This window comes from Salvelinus alpinus, chromosome 15, assembly GCF_045679555.1.
Source record: "Salvelinus alpinus chromosome 15, SLU_Salpinus.1, whole genome shotgun sequence".
Classification (NCBI taxonomy): domain Eukaryota; kingdom Metazoa; phylum Chordata; class Actinopteri; order Salmoniformes; family Salmonidae; genus Salvelinus; species Salvelinus alpinus.
This window is the reverse complement of record NC_092100.1, coordinates 2,736,531-2,753,182: the sequence shown is the minus strand read 5'-3', so window position 1 is coordinate 2,753,182 and position 16,652 is coordinate 2,736,531. Positions and strand designations below refer to the sequence as shown.

Genomic DNA, 16,652 nt, shown 5'->3' with positions numbered 1-16,652 from the left:
GAGGAACAGAGCTGGGGGATGAGGAACAGAGCTGGGCTGGGGGCTGAGGATCAGAGCTGGGGGATGAGGAACAGAGCTGGGGGATGAGGAACAGAGCTGGGCTGGGGGCTGAGGAACAGAGCTGGGGGATGAGGAACAGAGCTGGGTTGGGGGATGAGGAACAGAGCTGGGCTGGGGGATGAGGAACAGAGCTGGGCTGGGGGATGAGGAACAGAGCTGGGGGATGAGGAACAGAGCTGGGGGATGAGGAATAGAGCTGGGCTGGGGGATGAGGAACAGAGCTGGGCTGGGGGAAGAGGAACAGAGCTGGGCTGGGGGATGAGGAACAGAGCTGGGGGATGAGGAACAGAGCTGGGGGATGAGGAATAGAGCTGGGCTGGGGGATGAGGAACAGAGCTGGGCTGGGGGAAGAGGAACAGAGCTGGGCTGGGGGATGAGGAACAGAGCTGGGCTGGGGGATGAGGAACAGAGCTGGGGGATGAGGAACAGAGCTGGGGGATGAGGAACAGAGCTGGGGGATGAGGAACAGAGCTGGGGGATGAGGAACAGAAGCTGGGGGCTGAGGAACAGAGCTGGGTGATGAGGAACAGAGCTGGGCTGGGGGATGAGGAACAGAGCTGGGAGATGAGGAACAGAGCTGGGGGATGAGGAACAGAGCTGGGGGATGAGGAACAGAGCTGGGGGATGAGGAACAGAGCTGGGGGATGAGGAACATAGCTGGGGGATGAGAAACAGAGCTGGGCTGGGGGATGAGGAACAGAGCTGGGCTGGGGGATGAGGAACAGAGCTGGGGGATGAGGAACAGAGCTGGGGGCTGAGGAACAGAGCTGGGGGCTGAGGAACAGAGCTGGGGGATGAGGAACAGAGCTGGGCTGGGGGAAGAGGAACAGAGCTGGGCTGGGGGCTGAGGAACAGAGCTGGGCTGGGGGCTGAGGAACAGAGCTGGGCTGGGGGATGAGGAACAGAGCTGGGCTGGGGGATGAGGAACAGAGCTGGGCTGGGGGCTGAGGAACAGAGCTGGGCTGGGGGATGAGGAACAGAGCTGGGCTGGGGGCTGAGGAACAGAGCTGGGCTGGGGGCTGAGGAACAGAGCTGGGCTGGGGGATGAGGAACAGAGCTGGGCTGGGGGATGAGGAACAGAGCTGGGCTGGGGGATGAGGAACAGAGCTGGGGGATGAGGAACAGAGCTGGGGGATGAGGAACATAGCTGGGGGATGAGAAACAGAGCTGGGCTGGGGGATGAGGAACAGAGCTGGGGGATGAGGAACAGAGCTGGGGGCTGAGGAACAGAGCTGGGGGCTGAGGAACAGAGCTGGGGGCTGAGGAACAGAGCTGGGCTGGGGGATGAGGAACAGAGCTGGGGGATGAGGAACAGAGCTGGGGGATGAGGAACAGAGCTGGGGGATGAGGAACAGAGCTGGGGGATGAGGAACAGAGCTGGGGGATGAGGAACAGAGCTGGGCTGGGGGCTGAGGAACAGAGCTGGGCTGGGGGCTGAGGAACAGAGCTGGGCTGGGGGATGAGGAACAGAGCTGGGCTGGGGGATGAGGAACAGAGCTGGGCTGGGGGATGAGGAACAGAGCTGGGCTGGGGGATGAGGAACAGAGCTGAGCTGGGGGATGAGGAACAGAGCTGGGCTGGGGGCTGAGGAACAGAGCTGGGGGATGAGGAACAGAGCTGGGGGATCTGTAAAAAGCTGAGATGGCATATAAATGTGAAGCATCCCATTGGCATTTCCAGTCACCCCCAAATATGGTGATGAGAGGAAGCCAAGTGGCTGACAGTTGGGAAAGATGGAGCAGGATGGATTTTGGCCGACATTCTGCAAATGTTCTCATCTATCAAACATCTCAACACAGTTCTCTCTAACCAAAACCTGAATCTGTTACGACCAGAGTGACGTTTTGTAGAGTGCAAGGGGCGAATCGAGTTATTGCACACGCGCACTTCAGAGTACGCATTCCCTCACGGAAATACGTGCTATAAACGCACCAATAGGATCTCGCTAGCTCGTGCTCGGCTCTGCCCACCTCCTTGCTTGTTCTGCTCCCTTTAGGAAACAACAGGCTGTAGTTTATCTTGGGTTAGTTATAAAACATCTTTGACACAATTCAGAGGAGCTGGTCTAGGGGGTGAGATCGAGAACTCTGTCCCAAAGGACTTGGCCTCGCTCTATAAACTAAACTACAAAAAGGTCCCACACATCCTGAAATGTCAGTTAGTAAAAAGCCTGTGAGATTGGCCACAGAGAGCCGTTCAAATGATGGACGTTCAGAACACTCTAACACCAAGGTTGTGTCCCAAATGGCAACCCCTTATGGGCCCTGGTCAAAAGTAAACAACTATTTAGGGAATAGGGTGCCATTTGGGACTGGAAAATCAAATATCATCGTTCACAAATGAATCCAGGATCGTTTCAGAGTAACTGAGAAAAGATGAATCCAGGATCGTTTCAGAGTAACTGAGAAAAGATGAATCCAGGATCGTTTCAGAGTAACTGAGAAAAGATGAATCCAGGATCGTTTCAGAGTAACGGAGAAAAGATGAATCCAGGATCGTTTCAGAGTAACTGAGAAAAGATGAATCCAGGATCGTTTCAGAGTAACTGAGAAAAGATGAATCCAGGATCGTTTCAGAGTAACTGAGAAAAGATGAATCCAGGATCGTTTCAGAGTAACTGAGAAAAGATGGCAGAATAAAAACAGCACGAACCTTCTCTCTTGATTTACGGCAGTTACCAAGGTTACCAAGGTGCAGTTACCAAGGTTACCAAGGTGCAGTTACCAAGGTTACCAAGGTGCAGTTACCAAGGTTACCAAGGTGCAGTTACCAAGGCTACCAAGGTGCAGTTACCGAGGTGCAGTTACCAAGGTTACCAAGGTGCAGTTACCAAGGTTACCAAGGTGCAGTTACCAAGGTTACCAAGGTGCAGTTACCAAGGCTACCAAGGTGCAGTTACCAAGGTGCAGTTACCAAGGTTACCAAGGTGCAGTTACCAAGGTTACCAAGGTGCAGTTACCAAGGTGCTTTATTCAAGGTGATACAAGGATAACTTTCTATTACAGTTCAACCTGCCTTCATTTATGACTTGCTGAGATGAGCATTCACACAGGTTCAATACTGAATACATTATTGCAGGGTAAGGACAAAGTTTTTGATTCATCACAGAAACCCTGTTGCATATACTGGCAGGGTCACACTGAATGGGGTACCATGTCTTCAAAAAGCCTGTCACAACTGCTCCACTGAATACGTGACTTTTTTAAAAACAATTCTGCTTCACAAAACGTTCTTCCAAACATCGCTGCCACACCAAAGACTTCCAAGTCAGGTTCACACTCAGCCATTTTAAAACCCAACTCTGTGGTTTTCCTATGGTCCTGGAAAACATCCACCTAACAAACAGGGTTTCTTCTAATCACTTCACTGCGTTGTTGTGGCAGAGAAAAGGACGGCATGGCAGGGAGCCTTGCTAAGCAATCCTGGACAGGTGTCTGGTGACGGTGTGTACACAGAATTAGTGAAAAAGGCGCCTCTGTAGCTCTTTGCGTTCCTGGACGACTAACGACGTGTGTGTGTGGACCTTCGCCATTAAGGATTTTTAGACTCTACATTTCTCTCCTACAACAGCCAGGAATACACCTGCTGGAGCTCATTCCCTATATCAGGAATACACCTGCTGGAGCTCATTCCCTATATCAGGAATAGACCTGCTGGGCCTCATTCCCTATATCAGGAATACACCTGCTGGGCCTCATTCCCTGTATCAGGAATATACCTGCTGGGCCTCATTCCCTATATCAGGAATACACCTGCTGGGCCTCATTCCCTGTATCAGGAATATACCTGCTGGGCCTCATTCCCTATATCAGGAATACACCTGCTGGGCCTCATTCCCTGTATCAGGAATATACCTGCTGGGCCTCATTCCCTGTATCAGGAATACACCCGCTGGGCCTCATTCCCTGTATCAGGAATATACCTGCTGGGCCTCATTCCCTGTATCAGGAATATACCTGCTGGGCCTCATTCCCTGTATCAGGAATATACCTGCTGGGCCTCATTCCCTATATCAGGAATACACCTGCTGGGCCTCATTCCCTGTATCAGGAATATACCTGCTGGGCCTCATTCCCTGTATCAGGAATACACCCACTGGGCCTCATTCCCCGTACACCTGCTGGAGCTCATTCCCTATATCAGGAATACACCTGCTGGAGCTCATTCCCTATATCAGGAATACACCTGCTGGGCCTCATTCCCTATATCAGGAATACACCTGCTGGAGCTCATTCCCTATATCAGGAATATACCTGCTGGGCCTCATTCCCTATATCAGGAATACACCTGCTGGGCCTCATTCCCTATATCAGGAATACACCTGCTGGGCCTCATTCCCTATATCAGGAATACACCCGCTGGGCCTCATTCCCCGTATCAGGAATACACCCGCTGGGCCTCATTCCCTGTATCAGGAATACACCTGCTGGGCCTCATTCCCTGTATCAGGAATACACCCGCTGGGCCTCATTCCCCGTATCAGGAATACACCCGCTGGGCCTCATTCCCCGTATCAGGAATACACCCGCTGGGCCTCATTCCCCGTATCAGGAATATACCTGCTGGGCCTCATTCCCCGTATCAGGAATACACCTGCTGGGCCTCATTCCCTGTATCAGGAATACACCTGCTGGGCCTCATTCCCCATATCAGGAATACACCTGCTGGGCCTCATTCCCTGTATCAGGAATATACCTGCTGGGCCTCATTCCCTGTATCAGGAATACACCTGTTGGTTCATTGAATATCCCTTTGAGCATGGTGAAGTTATTAATTACACTTTGGATGGTGTATCAATACACCCAGTCACTACAAAGATACAGGAGTTCTTCCTAACTCAGTTACCGGAGAGGAAGGAAACTGCTCAGGGATTTCACCATGAGGCCAATGGTGACTTGTAAAATGGTCACAGAGTTTAATGGCTGTGATAGGAGAAAACTGAGGATGGATCAACAACATTGTAGTTACTCCACAATACGAACCTAAATGACAGAGTGAAAAGAAGGAAGTCTGTACAGAATATAAATATTCCAAAACATGCATCCTGTTTGCAACAAGACACTATATTAATACTGCAAAAAACAGTTGAAGTCAGAAGTTTACATACACCTTCGCCAAATACATTTAAACTCAGTTCACAATTTCTGACATTTAATCCTAGTAAAAATTCCCTGTCTTAGGTCAGTTAGGATCACCACTTTATTTTAAGAATGTGAAATGTCAGAATAATAGTAGAGAGTGATTTATCTCAGCTTTTATTTCTTTCATCACATTCCCAGTGGGTCAGAAGTTTACAAACACTCAATTAGTATTTGGTAGCATTGCCTTTAAATTGTTTAACTTGGGTCAAACGTTTCGGGTAGCCTTCCACAAGCTTACCACAATAAGTTGGGTGAATTTTGGCCCATTCCTCCTGACAGAGCTGGTGTAACTGAGTCATGTTTGTAGGCCTCCTTGCTCGCACAAGCCTTTTCAGTTCTGCCCAGAAATGTTCTTTAGGATTGAGGTCAGGGCTTTGTGATGGCCACTCCAATACCTTGACTTTGTTGTCCTTAAGCCATTTTTCCACAACTTTGGAAGTATGCTTGGGGTCATTGTCCATTTGGAAGACCCATTTGCGACCAAGCTTTAACTTCCTGACTGATGTCTTGAGATGTTGCTTCAATATATCCACATAAATTTCCTCCCTCATGATGCCATCTATTTTGTGAAGAGCACCAGTCCCTCCTTCAGCAAAGCACCCCCACAACATGATGCTACCACCCTCGTGCTTCACGGTTGGGATGGTGTTCTTCGGCTTACAAGCCTCCCCTTTTTCCTCCAAACATAACGATGGTCATTATGGCCAAACAGTTCTATTTTTGTTTCATCAGACCAGAGGACATTTCTCCAAAAAGTACGATCTTTGTCCCCATGTGCAGTTGCAAACCGTAGTCTGGCTTTCTTATGGCGGTTTTGGAGCAGTGGCTTCCTTGCTGAGCGGCCTTTCAGGTTATGTCGATATAAGACTCGTTTTACTGTGGATATAGATAATATTTTACCTGTTTCCTCCAGCATCTTCACAAGGTCCTTTGCTGTTGTTCTGGGATTGATTTGCACTTTTCTCACCAAAGTACGTTCATCTCTAGGAGACAGAACGCGTCTCCTTCCTGAGCGGTATGATGACTGCGTGGTCCCATGGTGTTTATACTTGCGTACTATTGTTTGTACAGATGAACGTGGTACCTTCAGGCGTTTGGAAATTGCTCCCAAGGATGAACCAGACCTGTGGAGGTCTACATTTTTCTTCTGAAGTCTTGGCTGATTTCTTTAGATTTTCCCATGATGACAAGCAAAGAGGCACTGAGTTTGAAGGTAGGCCTTGAAATACATCCACAGGTACACCTCCAATTGACTCAAATGATGTCAATTAGCCTACCAGAAGCTTCTAAAGCCATGACATCATTTTCTGGAATTTTCCAAGCTGTTTAAAGGCACAGTCAACTTAGTGTATGTAAACTTCTGACCCACTGGAATTGTGATACAGTGAATTATAAGTGAAATAATCTGTCTGTAAACAATTGTTGGAAAAATTACTTCTGTCATGTAGATGTCCTAACTGACTTGCCAAAACTATATAATAAGTCAAGGGGTATGAATACTTTCTGAAGGCACTGTATGTGAGATTATACCTAATAAACTCAAGCACCATAGTGACCAGTCCCCTACCACCCCTCCCCTGGCCCGCTGTGAGGTCCTCCTACCTGTAGGTGGCAGTGTGATGAGGTCCATGATGACAGAGTCAGCTCCTTTAGTGTAGACGGTGATCTGGTCTGTTAGCGGGTGTCTCACCACCACAGACATCCTCTTTCTGGTGGAGTCAAACCCCAGAGTGTGGAGCAGCTCAAAGCTTAGCTTCCCCAGGTGAGGTAGCTCCACCGTCACCTGATCAGGTAGCCGGCCAACCAGAGAACACTTGTAGGCACGCGCCGCATACACCAGGGCAGCCTCGTCAGGTGACTCTGCTTCGTAGCGGAGCTCTCCTTCCTCTACGGCCCCGGACTCTCCCTCGGTAGCGTGAGGAGGGACGGGGGAGAAGGCATGCTCCAAACCACCCGGACCTCCAGGGTGATGCTCCTCATCTAACTTCGTCAGGGTGCTCTCGGCGGAGGGGGAGGAGAGGACACTGGAACATTCGCGGTGGGAGGAGCGGTTGAGGCTGGAAGAGCTGCTGCTGTTGGAGTTGGTGAGACGACTGGAGGTGAAGCGCTTGATGAAGTCCTCGATAGTCTTCACTGGGGACTTTAGCCCAAACCTCATTCGCACCTGAGAGGGAGGGACAGAGGGTTAGAAACATTAGTAATATAGTATGTATTAGTACGTAGTAATGTGGTATACTGCTGTATTTCAAAATGTATTAGTGCGTAGTAATGTGGTATACTGCTGTATTCCATGTATTAGTGCGTAGTAATGTGGTGTACTGCTGTATTTCAAAATGTATTAGTACGTAGTAATGTGGTATACTGCTGTATTTCAAAATGTATTAGTGCGTAGTAATGTGGTATACTGCTGTATTCCATGTATTAGTAAGTAGTAATGTGGTATACTGCTGTATTTCATCATGTATTAGTAAGTAGTAATGTGGTATACTGCTGTATTTCATCATGTATTAGTAAGTAGTAATGTGGTATACTGCTGTATTTCATCATGTATTAGTAAGTAGTAATGTGGTATACTGCTCAAGTTCATCATGTATTAGTAAGTAGTAATGTGGTATACTGCTGTATTTCAAAATGTATTAGTACGTAGTAATGTGGTATACTGCTGTATTTCATCATGTATTAGTACGTAGTAATGTGGTATACTGCTGTATTTCAAAATGTATTAGTACGTAGTAATGTGGTATACTGCTGTATTTCATCATGTATTAGTACATAGTAATGTGGTATACTGCTGTATTCCATCATGTATTAGTAAGTAGTAATGTGGTATACTGCTGAACTCCATGTATTAGTAAGTAGTAATGTGGTATACTGCTGTATTTCATCATGTATTAGTAAGTAGTAATGTGGTATACTGCTGTATTCCATCATGTATTAGTAAGTAGTAATGTGGTATACTGCTGTATTCCATCATGTATTAGTAAGTAGTAATGTGGTATACTGCTGTACTCCATCATGTATTAGTAAGTAGTAATGTGGTATACTGCTGTATTCCATCATGTATTAGTAAGTAGTAATGTGGTATACTGCTGTATTTCATCATGTATTAGTAAGTAGTACTGTATTTCATCATGTATTAGTAAGTAGTAATGTGGTATACTGCTGTATTTCATCATGTATTAGTAAGTAGTAATGTGGTATACTGCCGTATTTCATCATGTATTAGTAAGTAGTACTGTATTTCATCATGTATTAGTAAGTAGTAATGTGGTATACTGCTGTATTTCATCATGTATTAGTAAGTAGTAATGTGGTATACTGCTGTACTCCATGTATTAGTAAGTAGTAGTGGTATACTGCTGTACTCCATGTATTAGTACGTAGTAATGTGGTATACTGCTGTATTTCATCATGTATTAGTCAGTAGTAATGTGGTATACTGCTGTATTTCATCATGTATTAGTAAGTAGTAATGTGGTATACTGCTGTATTTCATCATGTATTAGTAAGTAGTAATGTGGTATACTGCTGTACTCCATCATGTATTAGTAAGTAGTACTGTATTTCATCATGTATTAGTAAGTAGTAATGTGGTATACTGCTGTATTTCATCATGTATTAGTAAGTAGTACTGTATTTCATCATGTATTAGTAAGTAGTAATGTGGTATACTGCTGTACTCCATGTATTAGTAAGTAGTAATGTGGTATACTGCTGTATTTCATCATGTATTAGTAAGTAGTAATGTGGTATACTGCTGTACTCCATGTATTAGTAAGTAGTAATGTGGTATACTGCTGTATTTCATCATGTATTAGTAAGTAGTACTGTATTTCATCATGTATTAGTAAGTAGTAATGTGGTATACTGCTGTACTCCATGTATTAGTAAGTAGTAATGTGGTATACTGCTGTATTTCATCATGTATTAGTAAGTAGTAATGTGGTATACTGCTGTACTCCATGTATTAGTAAGTAGTGATGTGGTATACTGCTGTATTTCATCATGTATTAGTAAGTAGTAATGTGGTATACTGCTGTATTTCATCATGTATTAGTAAGTAGTAATGTGGTATACTGCTGTACTCCATGTATTAGTAAGTAGTAATGTGGTATACTGCTGTATTCCATCATGTATTAGTAAGTAGTAATGTGGTATGTATTTCATCATGTATTAGTAAGTAGTACTGTATTTCATCATGTATTAGTAAGTAGTAATGTGGTATACTGCTGTATTTCATCATGTATTAGTAAGTAGTAATGTGGTATACTGCCGTATTTCATCATGTATTAGTAAGTAGTACTGTATTTCATCATGTATTAGTAAGTAGTAATGTGGTATACTGCTGTATTTCATCATGTATTAGTAAGTAGTAATGTGGTATACTGCTGTACTCCATGTATTAGTAAGTAGTAGTGGTATACTGCTGTACTCCATGTATTAGTACGTAGTAATGTGGTATACTGCTGTATTTCATCATGTATTAGTCAGTAGTAATGTGGTATACTGCTGTATTTCATCATGTATTAGTAAGTAGTAATGTGGTATACTGCTGTATTTCATCATGTATTAGTAAGTAGTAATGTGGTATACTGCTGTACTCCATCATGTATTAGTAAGTAGTACTGTATTTCATCATGTATTAGTAAGTAGTAATGTGGTATACTGCTGTATTTCATCATGTATTAGTAAGTAGTACTGTATTTCATCATGTATTAGTAAGTAGTAATGTGGTATACTGCTGTACTCCATGTATTAGTAAGTAGTAATGTGGTATACTGCTGTATTTCATCATGTATTAGTAAGTAGTACTGTATTTCATCATGTATTAGTAAGTAGTAATGTGGTATACTGCTGTATTTCATCATGTATTAGTAAGTAGTACTGTATTTCATCATGTATTAGTAAGTAGTAATGTGGTATACTGCTGTACTCCATGTATTAGTAAGTAGTAATGTGGTATACTGCTGTATTTCATCATGTATTAGTAAGTAGTAATGTGGTATACTGCTGTACTCCATGTATTAGTAAGTAGTAATGTGGTATACTGCTGTATTTCATCATGTATTAGTAAGTAGTACTGTATTTCATCATGTATTAGTAAGTAGTAATGTGGTATACTGCTGTACTCCATGTATTAGTAAGTAGTAATGTGGTATACTGCTGTATTTCATCATGTATTAGTAAGTAGTAATGTGGTATACTGCTGTACTCCATGTATTAGTAAGTAGTGATGTGGTATACTGCTGTATTTCATCATGTATTAGTAAGTAGTAATGTGGTATACTGCTGTATTTCATCATGTATTAGTAAGTAGTAATGTGGTATACTGCTGTACTCCATGTATTAGTAAGTAGTAATGTGGTATACTGCTGTATTCCATCATGTATTAGTAAGTAGTAATGTGGTATGTATTTCATCATGTATTAGTAAGTAGTACTGTATTTCATCATGTATTAGTAAGTAGTAATGTGGTATACTGCTGTACTCCATGTATTAGTAAGTAGTAATGTGGTATACTGCTGTACTCCATGTATTAGTAAGTAGTAATGTGGTATACTGCTGTATTCCATCATGTATTAGTAAGTAGTAATGTGGTATACTGCTGTACTCCATGTATTAGTAAGTAGTAATGTGGTATACTGCTGTACTCCATGTATTAGTAAGTAGTACTGTATTTCATCATGTAAACAGCCATGAAACAGGAGGACAAAGTCTCACTTTGCTGACTTGAGTAAATTAGACCAAACTGTTACGCCTGTTGCCAGCGCCTCCAAACACGTCTCTATCAGTGCAAAGCTGTTGCTGGGTATTTCTTTGTGCGATGAGCAGCTATGAAACAAAACAACAGAAATACCTAAAACTCACACACATGCTCATACTTGACTTTTGACTACTTTTATTCACTAATGCAAATGTAATGCTGGCACTGTAGAGCCCTGCAAATTGACTACACGCTAACGTGGCTGGTGAAAGACATTTTTACCCGCCAATATCTAAATCTACCCACGGGTGGCACGGGTGTTCATTTATGCCCTGGCCAGCATCCCTGTGGAACGCTTTCAACACGTTGTAGAGTCCCACGCCCCGACGAATTGAGGCTGTTCTGAGGGCAAGGGGGGGTGCAACTCAATATCAGGAAGGTGTTCCTAATGTTTTGTACACTCAGTGCCTACCTTCTGTCGTGGCTGATTGGGCGATGACACCACCACTGTGTTACAGATGGTGAGGGCGATGAAGAAGTCGATGATGTCAGTGAGGTCAGAGGGCAGCTGAGACAGGGATTGGCTGTGGAACCTCTTGAAGGTCATCTGGCTGCTGCAGTGGTTGACCTTGTCCAGGAGCTGGGGGTCAGGTGTGATGTCCTTCTCCTGTTGAAGAGAGAGAGTAGGTTGAGAAGAATGTTTTTGTCATTTTCAGGTCATGGAAATGTGTATTTTCTGCCTTCAACCTACACACAGAAACATACCCCAGGATCAGCTATGCTGGTGCGGCAGGTAGCCTAGTGGTTAGAGCGTTGGACTAGTAACCGAAAGGTTGCAAGTTCGAATCCCCGAGGTACAAATCTGTCATTCTGCCCCTGAACAAGGCAGTTAACCCACTGTTCCTAGGCAGTCATTAAAAATAAGAATTTGTTCTTAACTGACTTGCCTAGTTAAAATAAAGGTCAAATAAAAATAAAAATGCCTTCTTCAAAGGAACAACGGCAGGAAAAGGCATCTAGGATACTTAGAATCCCACCAGATTTGACTCATCTGACTAACCAACGACACTCTGGTTGCCTGCTGGCCTCTCCTACCTGCTGGCCTCTCCAACCTGCTGGCCTCGCCAACCTCTTGGCCACCTGCTGCCCTCTCCAACCTCTTGGCCACCTGCTGCCCTCTCCAACCTCTTGGCCACCTGCTGCCCTCTCCAACCTCTTGGCCACCTGCTGCCCTCTCCAACCTCTTGGCCACCTGCTGCCCTCTCCAACCTCTTGGCCACCTGCTGCCCTCTCCAACCTCTTGGCCACCTGCTGCCCTCTCCAACCTCTTGGCCACCTGCTGCCCTCTCCTACCTGCTGCCCTCTCCAACCTCTTGGCTACCTGCTGCCCTCTCCAACCTCTTGGCTACCTGCTGCCCTCTCCAACCTCTTGGCTACCTGCTGCCCTCTCCAACCTCTTGGCTACCTGCTGCCCTCTCCAACCTCTTGGCTACCTGCTGCCCTCTCCAACCTCTTGGCTACCTGCTGCCCTCTCCAACCTCTTGGCTACCTGCTGCCCTCTCCAACCTCTTGGCTACCTGCTGCCCTCTCCAACCTCTTGGCTACCTGCTGCCCTCTCCAACCTCTTGGCTACCTGCTGCCCTCTCCAACCTCTTGGCTACCTGCTGCCCTCTCCAACCTCTTGGCTACCTGCTGCCCTCTCCAACCTGCTGCACTCTCCAACCTCTTGGCTACCTGCTGCCCTCTCCAACCTGCTGCCCTCTCCAACCTCTTGGCTACCTGCTGCCCTCTCCAACCTCTTGGCTACCTGCTGCCCTCTCCAACCTGCTGCCCTCTCCAACCTCTTGGCTACCTGCTGCCCTCTCCAACCTCTTGGCTACCTGCTGCCCTCTCCTACCTGCTGCCCTCTCCAACCTCTTGGCTACCTGCTGCCCTCTCCAACCTGCTGCCCTCTCCTACCTGCTGCCCTCTCCTACCTCTTGGCCACCTGCTGCCCTCTCCAACCTCTTGGCCACCTGCTGCCCTCTCCAACCTCTTGGCCACCTGCTGCCCTCTCCAACCTCTTGGCCACCTGCTGCCCTCTCCAACCTCTTGGCCACCTGCTGCCCTCTCCAACCTCTTGGCTACATGCTGCCCTCTCCAACCTCTTGGCCACCTGCTGCCCATACTGTAGATCCCCCTCAAACTCAACTATGGACCTCCAAGCTGCTTTCCCCCTCCCATTCTACCCTCTAACCAGGGACTAGACCTGGGACACCAGGTGAGTGCAATAAATGATCAGGTAGAACAAAAAAAGCAGCAGTACTCTGAACCTCGTAGAGTAAGATTGAAATACCCCTGCTGTAGCCAATAGACACAGCTCTGTGTTGAGTAATAATGGAGTGATAAGTACCACGGGGCTACTGAATACAGTGTGTTGAGTAATAATGGAGTGATAGGTACCACGGGGCTGCTGAATGCAGTGTGTTGAGTAATAATGGAGTGATAAGTACCACGGGGCTGCTGAATGCAGTGTGTTGAGTAATAATGGAGTGATAAGTACCACGGGGCTGCTGAATGCAGTGTGTTGAGTAATAATGGAGTGATAAGTACCACGGGGGAGCTGAATGCAGTGTGTTGAGTAATAATGGAGTGATAAGTACCACGGGGCTGCTGAATGCAGTGTGTTGAGTAATAATGGAGTGATAGGTACCACGGGGCTGCTGAATGCAGTGTGTTGAGTAATAATGGAGTGATAGGTACCACGGGGCTGCTGAATGCAGTGTGTTGAGTAATAATGGAGTGATAAGTACCACGGGGCTGCTGAATGCAGTGTGTTGAGTAATAATGTAGTGATAAGTACCACGGGGCTGCTGAATGCAGTGTGTTGAGTAATAATGGAGTGATAAGTACCACGGGGCTGCTGAATGCAGTGTGTTGAGTAATAATGGAGTGATAAGTACCACGGGGCTGCTGAATGCAGTGTGTTGAGTAATAATGGAGTGATAGGTACCATGGGGCTGCTGAATGCAGTGTGTTTGGACAGGATGCTGGCTCTCTTGGCTTCGGCCCGACTGCCAGTCCTGCGGTGGGACTTGGTGCTCTGGGAGCGGAGTACCACCTTGGCAGCACTCTGGTTGCTGGTGACGCTATCCCGTCTGGGCAAGGTGCCACTGTGGGACGTACAGTCCTCCTCCTCTGAGTCCACCAGGTCCTGGTACATGGCCAGACGCCTCGCTGGGGAGGACAGACACACAGAATATTATAATATAACACTGCTACTAGAGGTCCAGACTTCCTGATTCCTGGATAAACAACAACAGTGTGATCTAGCAGACTGCAGTGTGAGATGGGTTATGTTCATTAGGCCACACAATGTAACACGTTGACATTTTTTTGCAGTTAGTCCCACCCGGTTTCATTCTGTTTGGTGTGTAATGAATACACCCCAGGCCTCCCTCACTGTTCACGTCGTGGGAGTACCTTCTCCTAACCCTACAGTATGGTCTAATGCCCTTACTACAGTACAGTAACCCTACAGTACAGTAACCCTACAGTACAGTAACCCTACAGTACAGTAACCCTACAGTACAGTAACCCTGCAGTACAGTAACCCTACAGTACAGTACCCCTACAGTACAGTACCCCTACAGTACAGTAACCCTACAGTACAGTACCCCTACGGTCTCACCGTACCCCTACGGTCTGGTCTCACCGTACCCCTACCGTCTCACCGTACCCCTACCGTCTCACCGTACCCCTACCGTCTCACCGTACCCCTACCGTCTCACCGTACCCCTACCGTCTCACCGTACCCCTACCGTCTCACCGTTGGCATCGTGACTATACTCCACCCCGGCCACCGTACCCCTACCGTCTCACCGTTGGCATCGTGACTATACTCCACCCCGGCCACCGTACCCCTACCGTCTCACCGTTGGCATCGTGACTATACTCCACCCCGGCCACCGTACCCCTACCGTCTCACCGTTGGCATCGTGACTATACTCCACCCCGTCTCACCGTACCCCTACCGTCTCACCGTTGGCATCGTGACTATACTCCACCCCGGCCACCGTACCCCTACCGTCTCACCGTTGGCATCGTGACTATACTCCACCCCGGCCACCGTACCCCTACCGTCTCACCGTACCCCTACCGTCTCACCGTTGGCATCGTGACTATACTCCACCCCGGCCACCGTACCCCTACCGTCTCACCGTACCCCTACCGTCTCACCGTTGGCATCGTGACTATACTCCACCCCGGCCACCGTACCCCTACCGTCTCACCGTACCCCTACCGTCTCACCGTTGGCATCGTGACTATACTCCACCCCGGCCACCGTACCCCTACCGTCTCACCGTACCCCTACCGTCTCACCGTTGGCATCGTGACTATACTCCACCCCGGCCACCGTACCCCTACCGTCTCACCGTTGGCATCGTGACTATACTCCACCCCGGCCACCGTACCCCTACCGTCTCACCGTTGGCATCGTGACTATACTCCACCCCGGCCACCGTACCCCTACCGTCTCACCGTTGGCATCGTGACTATACTCCACCCCGGCCACCGTACCCCTACCGTCTCACCGTTGGCATCGTGACTATACTCCACCCCGGCCACCGTACCCCTACCGTCTCACCGTTGGCATCGTGACTATACTCCACCCCGGCCACCGTACCCCTACCGTCTCACCGTTGGCATCGTGACTATACTCCACCCCGGCCACCGTACCCCTACCGTCTCACCGTTGGCATCGTGACTATACTCCACCCCGGCCACCGTACCCCTACCGTCTCACCGTTGGCATCGTGACTATACTCCACCCCGGCCACCGTACCCCTACCGTCTCACCGTTGGCATCGTGACTATACTCCACCCCGGCCACCGTACCCCTACCGTCTCACCGTTGGCATCGTGACTATACTCCACCCCGGCCACCGTACCCCTACCGTCTCACCGTTGGCATCGTGACTATACTCCACCCCGGCCACCGTACCCCTACCGTCTCACCGTTGGCATCGTGACTATACTCCACCCCGGCCACCGTACCCCTACCGTCTCACCGTTGGCATCGTGACTATACTCCACCCCGGCCACCGTACCCCTACCGTCTCACCGTTGGCATCGTGACTATACTCCACCCCGGCCACCGTACCCCTACCGTCTCACCGTACCCCTACCGTCTCACCGTACCCCTACCGTCTCACCGTTGGCATCGTGACTATACTCCACCCCGGCCACCGTACCCCTACCGTCTCACCGTACCCCTACCGTCTCACCGTACCCCTACCGTCTCACCGTTGGCATCGTGACTATACTCCACCCCGGCCACCGTACCCCTACCGTCTCACCGTACCCCTACCGTCTCACCGTACCCCTACCGTCTCACCGTTGGCATCGTGACTATACTCCACCCCGGCCACCGTACCCCTACCGTCTCACCGTACCCCTACCGTCTCACCGTACCCCTACCGTCTCACCGTTGGCATCGTGACTATACTCCACCCCGGCCACCGTACCCCTACCGTCTCACCGTACCCCTACCGTCTCACCGTACCCCTACCGTCTCACCGTTGGCATCGTGACTATACTCCACCCCGGCCACCGTACCCCTACCGTCTCACCGTACCCCTACCGTCTCACCGTACCCCTACCGTCTCACCGTTGGCATCGTGACTATACTCCACCCCGGCCACCGTACCCCTACCGTCTCACCGTACCCCTACCGTCTCACCGTACCCCTACCGTCTCACCGTTGG

General features: G+C 48.1%; 1 protein-coding gene across 1 annotated transcript in view; it reads right to left on the bottom strand.

The window, feature by feature from the left end:
• Positions 1–16,652, bottom strand: part of atp10a (ATPase phospholipid transporting 10A) — a gene marked incomplete at its 3' end in the record, with an annotated part of 110,602 nt that overhangs the window by 20,923 nt on the left and 73,027 nt on the right. Inside the window, 3 exon segments of the mRNA XM_071342261.1 lie at positions 6,804–7,365; positions 11,378–11,572; positions 13,898–14,121. Coding sequence (XP_071198362.1) covers positions 6,804–7,365; positions 11,378–11,572; positions 13,898–14,121 — 981 coding nt within the window.